General features: G+C 40.4%; 2 protein-coding genes and 1 long non-coding RNA gene across 3 annotated transcripts in view; 1 reads left to right on the top strand and 2 right to left on the bottom strand.

Moving 5' to 3' along the window:
- TTC17 (tetratricopeptide repeat domain 17) overlaps positions 1-1,688 on the bottom strand; it is a 54,718-nt gene extending 53,030 nt beyond the window's left edge. The window contains 2 exon segments of the mRNA XM_068684698.1: positions 1,439-1,624; positions 1,626-1,688. Of these exon segments, the coding sequence (XP_068540799.1) occupies positions 1,439-1,624; positions 1,626-1,673 (234 nt within the window). The 5' untranslated portion in view covers positions 1,674-1,688.
- Positions 1-16,797, top strand: part of LOC137857771 (uncharacterized) — a 374,251-nt gene that overhangs the window by 181,615 nt on the left and 175,839 nt on the right. The window lies entirely within an intron of this gene.
- Positions 2,242-16,644, bottom strand: API5 (apoptosis inhibitor 5). Its single transcript, XM_068684699.1, has 14 exons — positions 16,462-16,644; positions 13,645-13,806; positions 12,972-13,065; positions 11,927-11,992; positions 11,445-11,596; positions 10,560-10,766; positions 9,892-9,996; positions 9,158-9,247; positions 8,387-8,568; positions 8,080-8,173; positions 6,643-6,699; positions 5,643-5,719; positions 5,113-5,249; positions 2,242-4,359 (listed from the first exon to the last, which is right to left on the bottom strand). The coding sequence occupies exons 1-14, from the start codon at positions 16,528-16,530 to the stop codon at positions 4,280-4,282; spliced, it is 1,572 nt and encodes a 523-aa protein (XP_068540800.1). The 5' UTR covers positions 16,531-16,644; the 3' UTR covers positions 2,242-4,279.

Raw genomic sequence — 16,797 nt, 5'->3', positions numbered from 1 at the left:
ACTTTCTGGGTAAACTGTACTGATAAAAAGACAACCTCTTATAATAAATATCAGTTTAATGAAGAATAACACCCCCAAAAAATAAAACAAAAGGATGTTCTGAGGGGAAGTTTTAGGCTTATGTTTTGCTAAGGTCTTAGTTTTAAATTTTAGGTCTTAGTATTAAAAGAACAGCTCTAATATTTTGGAATTCAATGGTTCTATCAATGAATTGATAATAAATCAATTACAAATCATGCTATTACCACTGCACGTAAGACAATTCCTCCTTGCTGGATAATGGAAGTATTCTGTTATGGTTCAACAGTTAGCAGCAAAAAAAATAGTAATTACATTTTGGCATTTAAAACAACATTCAAGTCCACTCTAGAAAATACCCGGGCTTCTCACTCCCCAAAATACAAATGAGTGGGGAAAAAGCAAAATTCAGAGGTGCTCTGCAGGGCTGGCAATGGCAACACCCACAAATTCGTTTCCTTTTTCTCAAAAGCCAGAAGGAAAACCGTAAGGGATGCTGAACCACACCTTCCTGCAAAAAGCTCTCTGGACAATTAGCAGCTGCAGGGAGGCCTGGGGCAGGCTGGGGCTGTGCTGAGCAGCGGGTGGCACGGGCAGGGGCTGTCCTTAGAGGGAGCAGCTCATGGTGACTGAGCAGCAATCCTACAGGGGAAGCTTCCACGCGTCCCATCAGTTAACTGATGGCATAAAAAGCCACTTCCTAAAATCAGTGCTGCGTTTAACTAATTAGATTTCTCAAGTCATGTCAGCTAATTAGATTTTTGCCAAGTCACAGCTGCTTTTCATGCAATAATCCAAATCAACGCTTCAGCCAAATTTGATAATATACAATTAATATACACACGCAGATGCTTCCAGGCCATTATCACACGCTCTCATCACTTCTCCACTATGTAAAGTGGAAAAGGAAGGAAAAACAACACTGGAGACGTTGTCATTCATTAATTTGCGATTAATTAGGGTGAGAGAGTGCTCAGACCTGTGCAGACAGCTCCAGACCCACAGGACGGCGCCTGAGGTTGACAGAGGCAGCAGGGGGTCCTTTAGGGGAAGCCGGTTCCACCTGCCTCAGGGCTGTAAGTGCTGTCTGATGAGACACCCCACCAGCAGTGCCTCAGAAGGATGTTTACAGACACTCAGCGCTCCGCACTGCTCTATTTTGGATAAAAATTACCGGGGAGAGACCACACAGCCTGCTGTGGGGGCTGCTGCTTCTTCCCCTCCAGCTGCAGACAGAATCAGATCCACCACGATAACAGCTTCGTGCTGCACCAGGGCGGGATGGAAGAGGCAGAGAGGGCCCAACCCCAACTCGGCGTTATCTTTTTCGGCCATTTGGTGCCCGTGAGGCGCAGCCCCTGCCGGAGGAGGCAGCCACACAGCCCTGCCCCACAAGCGCCCCCCGGCCGTGCCCCCTCACCTGCTGCTGGATCTTCCCGTCCTCGGTGACCACCCAGTGCGTGGTGGCGGCGGCGGGCCGCGGCCCCGAGGCCAGCAGCGAGCAGAGGCCGAGCGCCCAGCCCGACAGCACCCACGCCCGCCTCAGCCCCGGCCCCAGCCCCAGCCCGCCCCGCCCGGACTCCGCAGCCGCCGCCATCTTCCCCCGGTCCCGGCCTGCCCGCGCCACCCGGAACCGGATCCGCCCGCGCCGCCATTTTGGGAGGGGGGAGCGGGGCGGGGCGCGCTGAGGCGCTGCAGGGGCCGCCTACAATTAAAATCAAACCCTACACGTTCCATCAAACAACGCTAAGGGCTTGCATCCCACTAAGCATATATCCCACAGATACGAGTTACTTACTGCTGGCAAAGTTTGCGCCGTAGCACGTTGCTCGTTTCACCGAATAAAAGAGGTTGTTACTCCAAGCCACTAGTGCTCTATCGTTAAGATACTAATGAATTTTATTGCACTGTCAACATCTAGGAGATAGAATACGACAACATCTCCTTTTCACATGATACATTCCCAAATAAAATATAGTAGATCTACTAGACATGCAACTTCTGCTGATTATTTCAATTACTGTCCATAATTTTGCATTTAAATTGAAGTACTCAGAAATTGAAACAGCTAACACAGTCTTGATAAGTATTTCCTGGTGGCAAACAGCTCAATACATCTATAGCAACCTAAGGAGCAAGTCACTAAAACAAAAGGTACCGCAGCACCCTCGTACTAAGCCACCACAACACGGTGTAGAGTAACTGTGAAACAATGAGCCAAACAAAATTACAAAATGAATTTATTCCAAAAGCATAAGGGAACATTTACAATTCAACAAGATGGTAAACAGGTGTCTCCACAAGAACTCACTGCATTAAAATTAAATATGAAAGTAGGGAAAAAATTTCTAACTACTTCTGAGGCTACAAGAACTTTGCACATCACCTCTGAAAAACAGGAAACTCACTCAAAACTCAGTGAGAAAACAAGCTGCTAGTACCTGGTTATTAGTCTAAATACAAGCTACGTTTAGGCTTTGAGATAACATTCTTAAATCCCCTAAAAACACAAATTATAGCAACAAGTGCAAAATGTCTTTTTTTTCTTCTTCTTCTTCTTCAATGGAAGCCTATTACCTATCCATTCCCTGTTTTCAGAGTGACACTTTGATCTCTTGAATTTGTACTTGATAACTCTTTGCCAAGTTTGTTGGTTTTAGTGACAAATCTGAGTTCAGCAGCTGGCACGTAATCAGAAATAGAAAGTAAGCTCGTATGTCCTGGAATGTCCAAAGTTTGCTGCCTACTGCTCTAGAGCTGAGCAAGAATAGACTTAAAATTTAGTCAACAACTTCTCTAACTTCAACATAGTTTTGGTATTCTGTCCTTTTGACTGCAGTGATAAATGTCAATGTTAATGAAGACACCTGAATCAGATTTACAAGCAAATACAAATGGAACTAGGTGGCAAAACATCACTTTCAGGCATGTGTGTGTGGATATCAAATGGCTGCAGGAAAAAAAAGGAGAGTAAGAAAATTCTTCATCCTTCTAAAGCCTAAGCTATTTTACATCAACACGCCCTGTAACACTTTTTAAAAATTGTCTTCCTCTGCCCCAACTTCTTTTTTGCTACCAGCTAACCCCCTTACAATGTTGAGTGACCTGAGAAGTAAAAATTTTAAGTGGTGAGAATAAAAAAAAAGCATTGTGCTCTTACATTGTATTTTCTGGGTGTATACCAGTAAATAATAATCCCAAGTTGCTATGAAAAAAAATAGCATGGAATTGTTAATTTTTCCACTTGAATTTAAGTACATGCTGGAATTTTTCAATGTTACCCAAAATACAATTTTATTTATATATTTTTAAATGCAACTGTATTGGTAAAAAGACAAAATGAAACTGAAAAACAATCCTTGAGTGCCAACTAACCCAGAAATCTGCAAAACACAGAAAAGAGCCAGGTACTGCTACGCTCCAGCTCCGGTCTATGAAGCTTAATCACTGCATCAATCTTTATCCATTCCTGAAATAATTCTATTCATTATTACCTTTTTTCCTGTTCATTTACTGTAATTTCATGGCATAAGTATATGCACATATTCATATTCAACATTAAGAATTCCTTTTGCAAAACACCACTTTTGCATTACAATGCACGGAGAAGAGTAAGATGTGCAAAACAAAGAAAACACCACATTCTCCACATCTCTAAGGAAAAGGACTGCTTCATGCTACAAGCAAAATAAATTTCCAATCATGCTGCAAACTTCAGAAAACCAGCATGTCTCTCAGTCAAGTCCATTATAGTAAGTAAATAAAATCAAATTTAGCAATGGTACTCTTCTCCACATATTGCAAAACATGGTTACAGATGAGGAAAGGATTACTTCAGCTGCTAAGCTTATCTGACATGTATCTCTGTAATCATGCCTTTCCTGTCCATTACTTAATACACGAACTCAATTACATAGTTTGTTATGCAGTAGCTGATTTTTAGGTTAATATACAAACAATTAAGATGTAGCTTTTGATAAGACATCTATGCTCTTTTCCAATTTTGAATAAATCCTGAAGACACTTCAAAAATAAGAACCCAAAACTGCTGACTGTAAGCATCCAAAAATACAGTTGTAGTTTCACTATGGACAAGTTGTAGTCCGTTAGAAAAGTAGATCATACATACAAAGGTATAAAGAACATTTAAGTCAGTCCTAGTGGAAGGCAGTCCTTGAAGGAAACAATATTCCAAGCAATCTTTTGCTGAGTAGTACTTTTACGTTAGCCCATTGGGGCCGGGGAAGATACAACGGTCTACTCAGTAGATTCTTCCTCGACTACGATTGCCACGTCCTCCCCAGCCTCTTCCACGTCCGCCACGGAAACCACCTCTTTGCTCTGAAACAGAAATTAAAACTTTTCATACACGTTCATGCATGCTGATCAGAATTAAACAGTAATAACTGGAGGCTGACTTAAGTCTCTGAGGTTAATCTTGCTTATTACAAGATCTCCGAGTTGCACCCTGATGGACACCAGACCCTACCAAGTGTAAAACAATGGCAACAGAGCCTCTCTAAGCTAAATGCAGTCTTCCTGTATACTATGATACAGGGCTCTCCCATTATTTTAGAACCACTTTTGAACCAATCAATTTTAACAGAACTGAAAATTGAGCTGTAAATAACTTCAGCAGCTCACCCTTCTGTCCAATAAAACCACACTGATCTTCACGTTTGCCTGACTCACTCCTAATGATTTCATAAAACTGATGGCAAACCACAACTTTGTCAGCCTGTCGTTTCCTGTCCTTAAGTTACATCAGCATACTGAAGTTTCTTCGTTGGGCTGGTATCTCACTATATACAAATTGAGGATCTTAAGCATAGCCGGATACCACGCAAACTATTTGTGTACTGTGGAAAATTTTTGTTTCTCTTTGTCAAAACCAAATTTGATCAGAGTAAAAAAAGCACAAAACATTTTGTTAAGGTTTCTTGGGATTTGTTTGAAAGTATTATCAAACTCCCTTTTTCCCTGCCCATGTTTTTTTTTCCTGTACAGCCTTAAAATACAGGTCATATTAACCTACAAAGAGAACCATGGGCACAACTCTAACTAGAAAAAGTTTTTCCAAGCTGCTTAACTTACCATAAGAAAAACTACCCAGGTTACTACTGTATTTTCCACTGGGAGGATTATATATCTGCCTGGCATCCCTTTTTGGTCCTGCCGAAGCCTTCTTTGGAGGTGAACTTGAGGTTGTATCTTCACTTGTTCTTTTTTGACTGATGGAAGAAAACAAAAACAGATCATTTCACCCCTGTGGTGACAAGTACAGCAACAACAGCTGTTCAGCCTCAAAGATCAACAGTTGTAAACTAGTGATAGCTAATGAAGATGCCCAGAATAATACTTCAGAAGAGGAAGTAAGCTAATCTCCAGTTAATTCAGTCTATTGCATCCCTAAAGCAAGACTAAAGTATCATACCACAGCCTTAATTCCTTTCAGGATGGGTGTTATTTTTGGTTGTGAAACTTTTAGCTCATGCACACCGTATACATTATCCATACGCAGCTTGAGATATTTATCTTGCGAACAGCAGAAGCTAACACCCCTTTTTTCATTTTATATTTTTATACATAAATATTATCTATGTTTTTCATGAAAAACCTCTTACCTTGCATCTGCCTTCTGTACTGGTTTCCAGGACAGTGTGACTGTACTTTTGTAAGAAGGAGGAATGTGAAAGAGATCCTGTGGAGACAAAATTGGGCAGTTTATTTAACATGAAACCCATGTCAACTGTACTCCAAATTTTTAGGTATCTATAGAGACTCCAGAATAGCACTTAACTTTCCAACAATTTTAAAACCAAAACCTTTTAAGTCCTATGGCAACTGTCTTACCTTGCTGTCTTAGTTCCATATACTTTAGTAGGAAATTCAAATGAAATCTGCTATCAAAGTAGTAATTGCAATTACTTATACTGCAGTTACACACAGTCTTTCTCTACCTCTGCATGTAAAACATCTTTTAATGAACTACAATGGCTATACATCTGATATCCCAGCTAACGTGGTTAAAAATAAAAAAGGCTTCTCAAAAGCATAGGCAGTGTTTAATTCATGGTCATGTATTGAAGATGGGAGATGAGAAATGAAGGAATACAGGCCAAGTAGGGAAACCAGTGGAGTTCTTAAAAGGTGGTTAGCAGAAATCAAAAGGTTTCAAGGGCTATGGATAGAAATGGCTTTCTACAGCTCATCTCTCCTAGACTCTTCGGAAAAAAGAGGTCTGTACAGGAGGCTTGCTTTGCCTCCTTCTTCCATCTACTTGCACCTCTTTGAACGCGCGTCTCCCTACCATGGCAGAAAAGGGAAATAGAAGGGAAAGACAACGCAGCCAGAATCCAGAGACCCCTAAAGCAAGGTTTTCTGCTCCTGCTCCTAACTGCTGATGCTAAGAAGGGCCCTGACACCCTCTACCAACAGCAGCAAATGCTCAGAAGTTTGTTTAAACTGCATATCTATTTCTGCTTCAGGTACAGTTGAAGCAGACAGCATCCTAAGCTGAATAACAAAAACTACCTTATTAATACAAGTTGATTCAGATTTATTCCTTTTTTCCTCTGTAGGTTTCTCTACTTTGTGAATTTACTCCATCATGTTAATACTTACCTTGATTAAAACATTGATGTTATTTGTTATTTTCAAGGCAACCACTTTGATCTTGTTCTGTAAAAAAACAAAACAGACCACTATTGAATACCTTCTATTACTTTAAATTATACCAGCTGCATTCCATGAAGTTGTAACACTAAACTGACTGCTATTCACTGAACTACTGTAGCAATAGTAAAAGGTGTGCATGCTTCCAAGAATAAGTGACAACTGTTTTTTAGACTTTCAGCAGTTCTGTACTAGCTAGTGGCTTGTAATGTTCCAGTGTATTTCCCAATCTCAATTTTTCCCAACATATAAAATTTCCTCCTTCAAATCAAAGACACAGAGCACATATGAAATACATATGGTTGTGCAGAGTGGCTTAACAAAATTACCAAAAACTAAAAGATCTTTTTAGCTTGCAGAACTCAGCATCAGTTGTGACGCTGCACAATAAGTGCACAATATTGTGCAGCTGCACAGTAAGTTTTCCTCATTCCCTCCTCCAGAAGTGGCACATTGACAATGACATCACTAGTGACATGGCCACACCACACACCAATCTGACATCCACTCAGGTCTATAAAAGAATGGACAAACAAGAGTGCAATTTAAAAAGTTTAACACTAGCAGTTCATACACATTTTTCTTTAGGCAAACTCGCTTTTTGGTATTTCCAACACACAAGGCACTGACTAGCAACAAAACAGTGTCAATACGTACAGGCACTAACACTTAACTGTGTTACTTCCAGCTCAACACTGGTTCAGAAATCTACAATACTGCAAATTTCCTGCTTAGAAATTGAGAAGACTGCCAGATGAGATCAGGAATAGCAAGCGCATTCTTCCACTATCAGGTTGCAGTTACACCATTACGAACCACTTTAAAAAATAGCAGAAGTAATGCTCAGGAAAGCTCTGACTGCCCAGGATAAGTAATAATCCAATCAGATACTGAATCATTATCTCAACCGCAGCCTTAATAGAGCTTCAGTATTATCCAAAGCCTTCCTGATGATCTTGAACCGAAACAATCTGCAGAACTCACCCCAAGCTGAAGGGGATGAGGTGTCAAGTTTTTAATCACAGTCCCCTATGCCTACCAATGTTTTCAGCTACTTTGAATGATAACCCGTAAGCTCAGATCTGACAGCATCCAGAAACACAAAGTTCATTAATGCTAACTGAATTTTAATAATTAACTATAAGCGTACATGCAGAAAAATAAAACCCACATATCTGAAGTAAGACTAGTGAACAAGCTGAGTTCTTATCAGTCATCCAAAACACAGACAACTTAAATATGTTTAAAGGGAAAATGGTGATGATGTTAAAGTATTATTCCCTTAATCTGTTTGCATGCTTACAACAGATGTTAGCCTGTTAATGTGCACCAACTGTTACTTCTGAAGGCTCAATCAGAAAACCAGGATTCTTACACAATACTTACCTCCTCTGTCTTCAAGGCTTCTCCAGTTTTCCCTTGGAGCGCAAGACGAAGCTGTCGAATATACACCTGCAACCCTCGAGCAAAATACTGTAGCCTAAAAAGTTTTAAAACAAGACGTTAATTTCATATATTCCTATAAAAACAAAACAAAAGATAAGCAAAAGAAAGTTGTAATCTTTTTTTCCTCCCTTGAAGGAAAATGCTCAGAAATAGTCTTCTACCAATCTGATTTGTGTTTCTCTAGCATCCAGACACTAATAATTCATCCTTTCTAACAGAACTCAAACACCCACCCTTAGACAATTACCTGATTTTAAAGTCTTTCAATTTCTCTGCATTCAACTTGGCTGTGAGGAAGTCTGGAAGCTTACGACCTAGCTGATGGAAGCTATACAACAGACACTCCACGTAACTGAACTGCAACTTGGGCTCTTCACTGCTGGCATTTTCCCCGTTCTCTGCTTCCTCCGGAGGAAGTGGCATGTACTCCTAATGAACAGAAAGAAGAAACAAACAGGTGAGGCACACTTATACGGACTGGCAGTTCTCTTGCAGTGTTCATACTGGAGGCTTTATTTCTGCTTTTTTTTCCCCACCCTTGTACTAACAGGATCAGGTGCTGCACAAAATCCTGGTGCAGGTGGTTTGCCTATACTCACACCACTTCACACCCCCTGCCTAGGAGGAAATATGATGGTAGTGCTGCTACCACAGAAAGCAACAATGGACTGCACCAGTGCTTCTGAAAGAGTGCTTGCTGCCTTTGCTTAAGAAGAGCAGCACAGATGCAGCGTTTGATACAACCCAGCATGAGTCTCTCATCAGTTTAGAATTTTAAAAGTAACAAAACCACGAGTATACTGAACAAAAACCATTATGCAGCTAACATTGTACCCTCCTCTATATCTAGAAGGGCTCTGGATTGCAAATTATGTTTTTCCTCGAATCACGGACAACACTATTTGCAATATAGCCATACTCAAAAAAGGATAAATAGATTAATGGATAAAAATAACTTGTTTTGATGAAAAATGTTCATTTTAGTCTTTTACTTAAGTAGAAATTGAATTAGTCTTACCAGTAACTTATCAAACAACTTCTTTAAGTTTGATTCAAGCTTTTCCATATCTCCACAAAATGAACTCATTTCCGCAAGAAGCTTCAAGACCTAGACACAAGGATAGCTGTTTTTTAATGTGTTAAAAGTTATGTATGAAGGCTTACGTTTCAAACTAAAAAGAGACTATTATATCATTATGGTTGGCATAGTAGAGGTCAGTTATTAAAAAAAATGTAATCCTCAGGAAAGAATACAAGGAAGAACATGCCTAGTCTGTTCTTCATGTCTCCACACATGAGTAAACCCCAGAAATATGGGTGTTGCTGCCTAATCCCAACAAGTACCATTAATCAACGAGTGAACAAAAACCTCGACAACTCATGCCTGCAGCACAGCTCACCTCCACAGTGAGACTCACAAAGATCGAACTGCAGCTGCAGCTCTGATTAATGTAACCAAAATTGCAGACATTAAACCACTCCCTTAGGAGACTAAATTAGCACAAGCCATGCAACAAACATTTCAGTAAATGCTACATGCTTAAAAAAATTGATGGTAATATAAAGCTGATTACGCTGCTCTACTTACTCTAGCCGTGCCTCAAAAGCCTGGGACAAACAACACATGCTTTAAAAGGCAACACTCAGTCAGGAAAGTTCAGGTCAGCAAACATTTTTTTCTAGTGTAGCTAGTTCTCCTCCAGTACAGATGTGTATTTCTTAGGATTGAAACGGATTGTAACCTTGGCTTACCTCTAACTGGATATCAACACCCTCCACTGGAGTAGTCAAAGAACCGAGGTTCGGAAGCACATGCTCACAGAAGTAGGTAACAAATTTTGTGGAATGAACATTCTTCTGCAAAAAAAAAAAACAAAAACAAAAACATCACGCTTTATTCAGGCTACTCTGAGTTTGAGTGAGTTAAATGATTTTCCCCCATCACCCTCCCAACCTTGTAAATGCCCACCACAGAGCTATACCTTAAGGCTTTATTGAACTTCTCTCTAACTCTGAAAGACAGAGACCCTGCCAGGTAGCTTAAGCTCAGAGGCACTCTGCAACAGGAGCTGAAAAGATTGCCTAAAACCTGAAAATAGACCTTTACATGCTGCAATTGCCTGGCACTGAACTTGTATTAATCAAACATACAATTATGATGCTAGTGTGAGAATCTTGTCATAATTAACTACAACGTCTTAAATTTGGAAGAAAATGTTGAAGACCAGGGAATACGCAAAAGCTCTTTGCATTCACAGGTGCAAGGGGTGCTTTCCAACAATCTAACACATTAAAAGCTAAAGGTGGAGAAGTACTGGTACACTGTCACTCAAACATAAACATTCAGAACACTGAAGAGGAAGGAGCTACAGCTATTAACTTTCCACAACATTCCTCACACAAAACAAATAAATACATACTGAGAAGAGTGGCACTGCCTGCCGAGTACACTGTAGAAGTCTGTCCACACAATCAGGGTCAGTGGGATTGAATGTTTGCTCCAGGTCAGCTTGTTCGGCGACCAGCTCCACCAGCTGCTGCCTCCCACTTACTGTCTGTAGGCTTTTTAACCCAGACAGGATTTTCATGAACAGAACAAATTCCTCGCCTGTCACATCTTCCAGCACCTTAGTAAAACATCGGAAAACATAATTCCATCGTGATAATTTGCAAGCCTCCAAGTCAAATCTACTTCATTTGAAAAGGTGAAGTGTGCAGTTATCTAATAATTAAATTATCTTCTAGTTATTTAAAAACAAAAAGGTTAAAGGAACCCATAAAAACATGCAGTATAATTCTATGCATCTCCAAATTAACTAACTGCCATCATGTTCTGCATAGGTAACATTTTTCTTCAACAGTAACCTTAGGACAAAATTTTTTATTTAACAAAATTGTATGTTTCAGGCAGAATAAATCCTAAATGAGTATCTACTTGACTGACAGTCTTAATACTTTTTGTGTTTTTTCAGCTTAGAGAATGCACTGGAATCTCATGAAATCCAAAAAGGACAAACGCCAAGTCCTGCACGTGGGATGAACCAACTTCCCTTAATCTGCACACGCAGGGAACTGGCTGTCTGTGGAACTGCCCAGCTGCGAAGGCCCTGAGCATCCTGGGGACTGGAGGCTGATGAACACTGTCCTGGACCATGACAAAATCATAGCCAATAGATTGAGGGAATCAAGCAGATCGAGGATTCTCCTTCACTAGGCTCTCCTTAGACCAAATCTGGATCATTTTACCTAGTTGTGGGCCTCTGCCACAACGAAGTTGTTGATAAGAAAAAATTTAAGACACTTACCTTCTTTGACTCAGTTAATATGAACTCTTCAACCTCCTTTGTCAACACCTCCTCCGGCAGGGTTTTCAGTTTTGTAGAGAGGAACTTGATGGCCCTCTCTCTCACAATATCCTCCCCCTGAAGAATTTGACTGAATAAGCCTCCCAAAGTCCCTGAATGGAGAATAAATCAGGTAACACAAATTATTTTAAAAGTTTGGAGCCGAGCCTTCAACACATTAGAAAGCAATTTCCTATTGCAAGACTCCACAAAATATTTTAAGATAATTTTCACGTCTTTTGACAAAAGAAACTGCATACTTTTATTGGTCTGCATATTTCAGATGCTCAACTATTGAGAATTTCGGTATCATTTGCAAAACAAACCAATGAGTATGTCTCTAACTTTTGCATTGTACTAAAATACAAATTTGGGTCCTGCTCTCATGCTGTGAGACTGGGAAGTATTAATAAAAGACATCTAAAGAAAAAGGTGTCCTTTACCTTTAGCATCCATCTTAAAGATACTGAGCAATGCATTGTTGACCAAATTGAATTCTGCAGAATCATCTGAAGAGAGAAAAAAAAATCACATACATATCCTTGAAAGGCAAACATAGAAACACAGAAAGATTTTTGGTATCATACAAGAAGGATTCTATCTTCAGCATTATTAATAACACAACTTGTACTTAAACTACTATTAGACCAAAGAAGTAGAAACCCATGATTACGAAAGCTGGAAGCAAAAGAAAAAACGATTTGTCATTTCATCTTCCCCCTCTTGCCCCCATAGCTTCGGTATTACAAACTTGATAGGACTGAAAACCTAAAGCATCGTTTTAATTCAGCGTGTTTGGTCGTTGTAAGGAACAGTTGAATAAACAAGCTCACTCTTACTAGATTAAAGTAAATCAGTTAACTTCTTTCTAATCTACAGAATTCCTAGATGGACGAAACAATTCTCGTTGAACTAAATGGAGAAATGTACATGTTCCTAAAAACTATGTTTCTTCTGAGAAGCAAATCTGTAGAGACTGAAGCATGCATTTTTAATATAATTTTGAACATGTAATATTTAGCACTTCAAAAGCATTCTGAAATATAAAAAATACATACTGTACATTAAATTCGGAACTGAGTATTTTGTACAAGAAAATGTACTGCATCAAAGAAAAAGCCTTTTTTTAAAGGTTTCTGAATTAGAAATCCAATAGCTCTCAGTTAGAAGGCAGTTTCTTGTAGACTGTAACTGCGTATCTTTTTCTTCTACAAATGCTTTTAGACAACTTGAATGAAAAAAAAAAGTCTGAGATATAAAAAAAAAAAGATTTTTAATTTAGATCTGAATAATTAGCGAAACTAGTGGCATAACTGGAGAGCAAATATAAAGAGGTGAGAAAGAACAGAAGCAGGACATGAATTCCACTGGGACAAGCTGCTTTGTAACAAACTAATGAATCAACATAAAATGTTTTACAGAACAAAACCGCAGACATTTCTAGGTGTGCACAAGGAGATCAGCCGAGAAACTACCCATGTCTCCTACCTGACTGGAGAAGCTGGGTCAGTATGTCTGCTACCCGGGGAAGGTTATCTCCAGTGGCAAACTGAGGCAATTCCTTAATTGCCTGGCGCCGGATCTGTTGAAATTGTCAGCAGCATGAAAAAAAAAATTACAAAAAAATCAGGTAATTCTATTTCCATATGAAGTTTGATAAAAACAAACAAACAAACCAACAACAAAACCAGAAAAAGACCACATTCTTTTAACAACTCCCTGGTTTTCAGGTACAAATGAAATTTTCTTGTCCCTAGCAAGATTTATTAGAATCCATTACCATGAAGTGCTTTGAAAAGAAAAATGTAAGAAATTCAAAGAAACCGTATCTAAGCTTTGTTTTTTTTTTTTTTTTTTTTTTTTTTTTCTCTGCAGAGATAGGCCACTGATCAATGATGGGGGTGCAAAGTCCAACGAAAATGGATTTATCTCCCCATAACATCACACAGTAGGTTTTTCTGTTGCTGGAATACACTAACATGCTTGTGTCTTTCAGCTTTCCAAAGACCAACCTTCCTCCTCCCCTTCCCCCCAAAAAGACACAAGTTAAGGAAAACCAAACCAAAACCAATCAAACAGAAAAAGCAAACAACAAAAAAAGGAATAGCAAAACATAAATGAATGTATCAACTTGATACAAGCTTCCAGTCCTTATTCTTACAGAAACATCTTCATCCTCACAGAGGTCCAACTGGGCATTGATAGCTGAGTCAGCTAATTCAGGAAAATGCTTGAAGAACTTCGGAATGAACTGGGCTGCGAGCCTCTTCTCCTTGGCACCTCCTTTCACACCATCCAAGATCGCCTGGTAAGCATCCTTATGCTAGAAGAGGAAAAACAGAACACACAAATAGAAGAATCTTGGGGTAATCTCAAGACAAAGGATTTTTTTTCTCTCCCATTTACTGCATCTATTTCAGTGAACTATATTATACAAGCTTTATACAAAGAAGCGCATTTCTCTCAGAGCAATACAATCTCGTTAATCTAGTAAAATTTGCCTCTACCAACTGTACTGTTATTCAGTTCCTCTACTTGTTCAAGTGCTTACTGTTCAAACTGTTAGGGCTAACAGCTCTTGCACACAACTTGTGATTAGATTAGTGTAAAGGAATTACACGATCACCTTCTTCACTGCGCTTAGGCATTTTTTCAAGGAGTTTCTTCTTTCTGTCTGCTCTTTTATTGTTTCTTAAGCAGAGGCTACCTCTCCCAGCATCTGCACTGGAACAAATCATGAGTGATTTTAACACGTTTTGCTCTAAAGCATCTTTGGCATGTTTGAGCAGTTTACTTGAATTGGGGTAAAGGAGTTCTTAACACATCTGTTAACAGAGTCCGGATGCAATAAGTAAACAACAAGAAATAAATCTCCAGTTGAAGTACAGAAATAAACACTTCAGCAAGAGTGGCAAGTTCTCTAGCAGCTCCAGCTAGAGATGCACAGGCACTTCTGATTTTGTGCATGCAAAACTTGAAACTTTAGAATAAATTCATCCAGTTTGCTCTGCGGCTGTGCCTTCATGGCACGCTCAACAGCACGGGCAGGAACGCAGCAGCACAAACGAGCAATGAAATGCGCATTATCATGGCTACTGGTTCTGAGAGTGCACATTAAGAATGACCTCTGGTGGAACAAATTACTTAAACCTAAAAGTGTCCAAACAGCAACTGAAATAGAGTAGCTTGGAGCAGCCCGTGTTCCATTAATTTGTATTACTGCTAATTGCTCCTAAGACACAGTTCAGGCAGAAGTTTGTTTTATCTTCTCCTTAGCAGCAATGAAGAAAAAAGTAGGCAAGTGCAGAAAATGAGTAATCCTTTATTTTTGCACTTTTCCTCCCAATCTGTAACATATGAATGTCCTAAGCCCAGACTAAAAATAGACCTCTAATCCATTAATTACTCTAGATCAGCTCTTTGACTGATTTATACTCTATAACAACCATGACAAGTTTAACGAGCTGTTACAAAGTATGTCTTCCTCATTATTCTAAACCACTTCCTGGTAGTTTTTTTTTTTTTTTTTTTTTTTTTGACATTCTCACCTTCATTCTGCCAATGAGGTATACTCATCCTACCTCTGTTCCTTTCTCAACTGAAACACTTTCAGGAGCTGAGTATTTCTGCTGTTTTACATTATTCCACTTAATGTCATAGTTCTGGTTGTCCCCTGCCCTTCTCATGTTCAAAGTTTCCTTTTTGAGGCAGCGTGACTATGGCTTCTCACAGCGAGAAATCACATTCATAGGGATATTAAAAGATAATAAAATCGTAAGTGGGATAAAATCAACGAATAAGGGACAATTACTCATGGCTTCTCAAAATGCAAAAATTAGACATCAAGTATGATTACGAAATGACAAGTTCAAAGAAGGTAATTTGTTCATAAAGGTTAATGAAGTAACAGAACATTTTGGCATAGAACATTCATCTGCCAGAAATATAACCAGATAAAAGAAGTGCCAGAGAAGTTTGCTGAAGAACATCCTAGCATGAACGCAAAGAGTCTCTCCCTGACTCTGGATGCCCATAAGCTGTAAAGAAACAAAAGCCAGGAGAGCACACCAGGAACCATCATTCTGAACTTGCCCTGCTCTTACCCCGAGAGGTTTGGAGCCATCCAGCACTGATCCTGCCAAGAGCAGCATTCTCAGCTATCCTGGAGCTCATCTATCTCACACTCCTATTCCTACCTTCTGAGAGGTACCCACACTCATGAAAATGATAAAAGACTATGAGTTTGTTAAAGAGCATGCTACCAGCATCTATTTTATTCTGCACCTCTCCCCCCAGATCTCAGCATTTTAGTTCGATTTTTCAGTTGCCTCTAAGCTGCTGTCTTTGCTGGACTGCCTGCAGTGGTGGGGGGACGGTCACACAAAGTGAGCAAACCTGGATTAAAAAAAAGTAACTTTAAAAGCAAACAAACAACAACAACAAATAAAACCCTGTTATTTGTTTTCTTAAAGAACTGTCCACATAACCTTGTGTACCAGTATGTGGTTAACAACCCACTGCTAGATAAAAAAAGAGCTCCTTTCCTATTTAGGTACATTTTGACAAAAACATAATAAAAAAACACTTTTACTACTTTTTTTGGGGTAAGCATTAAATAGCATGCACGCCTCATGCTATGAAAGAATTAGTTTTAAATACGGAAAACATTTTGGAGCTGCTAACATGGGCATCCCCATGTTTGATGAATTTAGTATTGGCGCTGCTGTGCGGCAGATCGTGCCAGGATTTTACCCCTAAAGCCTCCTGTGGCGGTGAGGCCCGTTCGTAAGGAGGCAGCGAGGCGCTACCACCCCTAACACCCTCCCCTTCCCCCGTCCAGCTCCTGCAGGAGCCCTTTACCACAACCCCCGCCACCCCCTCCCTCAGGGCCGAGCTCCCCGGCCCGGCCCGCGGCGCCACTCGAGCCCCAGGCGCGGCCAGGCCCGGCCAGGCCCCGCAGGCCGCCTCCCCGCCGCACCTGCCCCGCCGTCTCGGTGGCATCGGCCAGGATGCCGTAGTTGCGGTAGAGCTCCTCGACGGTGGGCATGGCGCGGCGGGCACGGGGAAAACAGCGGGCACAGCCGACACCGAGGCGGACACCGAGGCCGCCGCCGCCGCCGCCGTCAGCACCAGCGAGGAGGGAGGCGCAGAGCGGCCGCGGTGGGAGGGGGGCCGCGCGGCGCCCTCTGCAGGGCCGGCGTAATAGCATGAAATAAAATAATAAAATAAAACCAAACCGGCTGGGGGGAGCTCGGCTTGAACCAGGATGTTTTGTATACAGTCACAAAATATACACACATATATTCATAAAATC

The sequence above is a fragment of the Anas acuta genome, chromosome 5 (assembly GCF_963932015.1).
Source record: "Anas acuta chromosome 5, bAnaAcu1.1, whole genome shotgun sequence".
NCBI lineage: Eukaryota > Metazoa > Chordata > Aves > Anseriformes > Anatidae > Anas > Anas acuta.
This window is presented reverse-complemented; position numbering and strand designations above follow the sequence as displayed.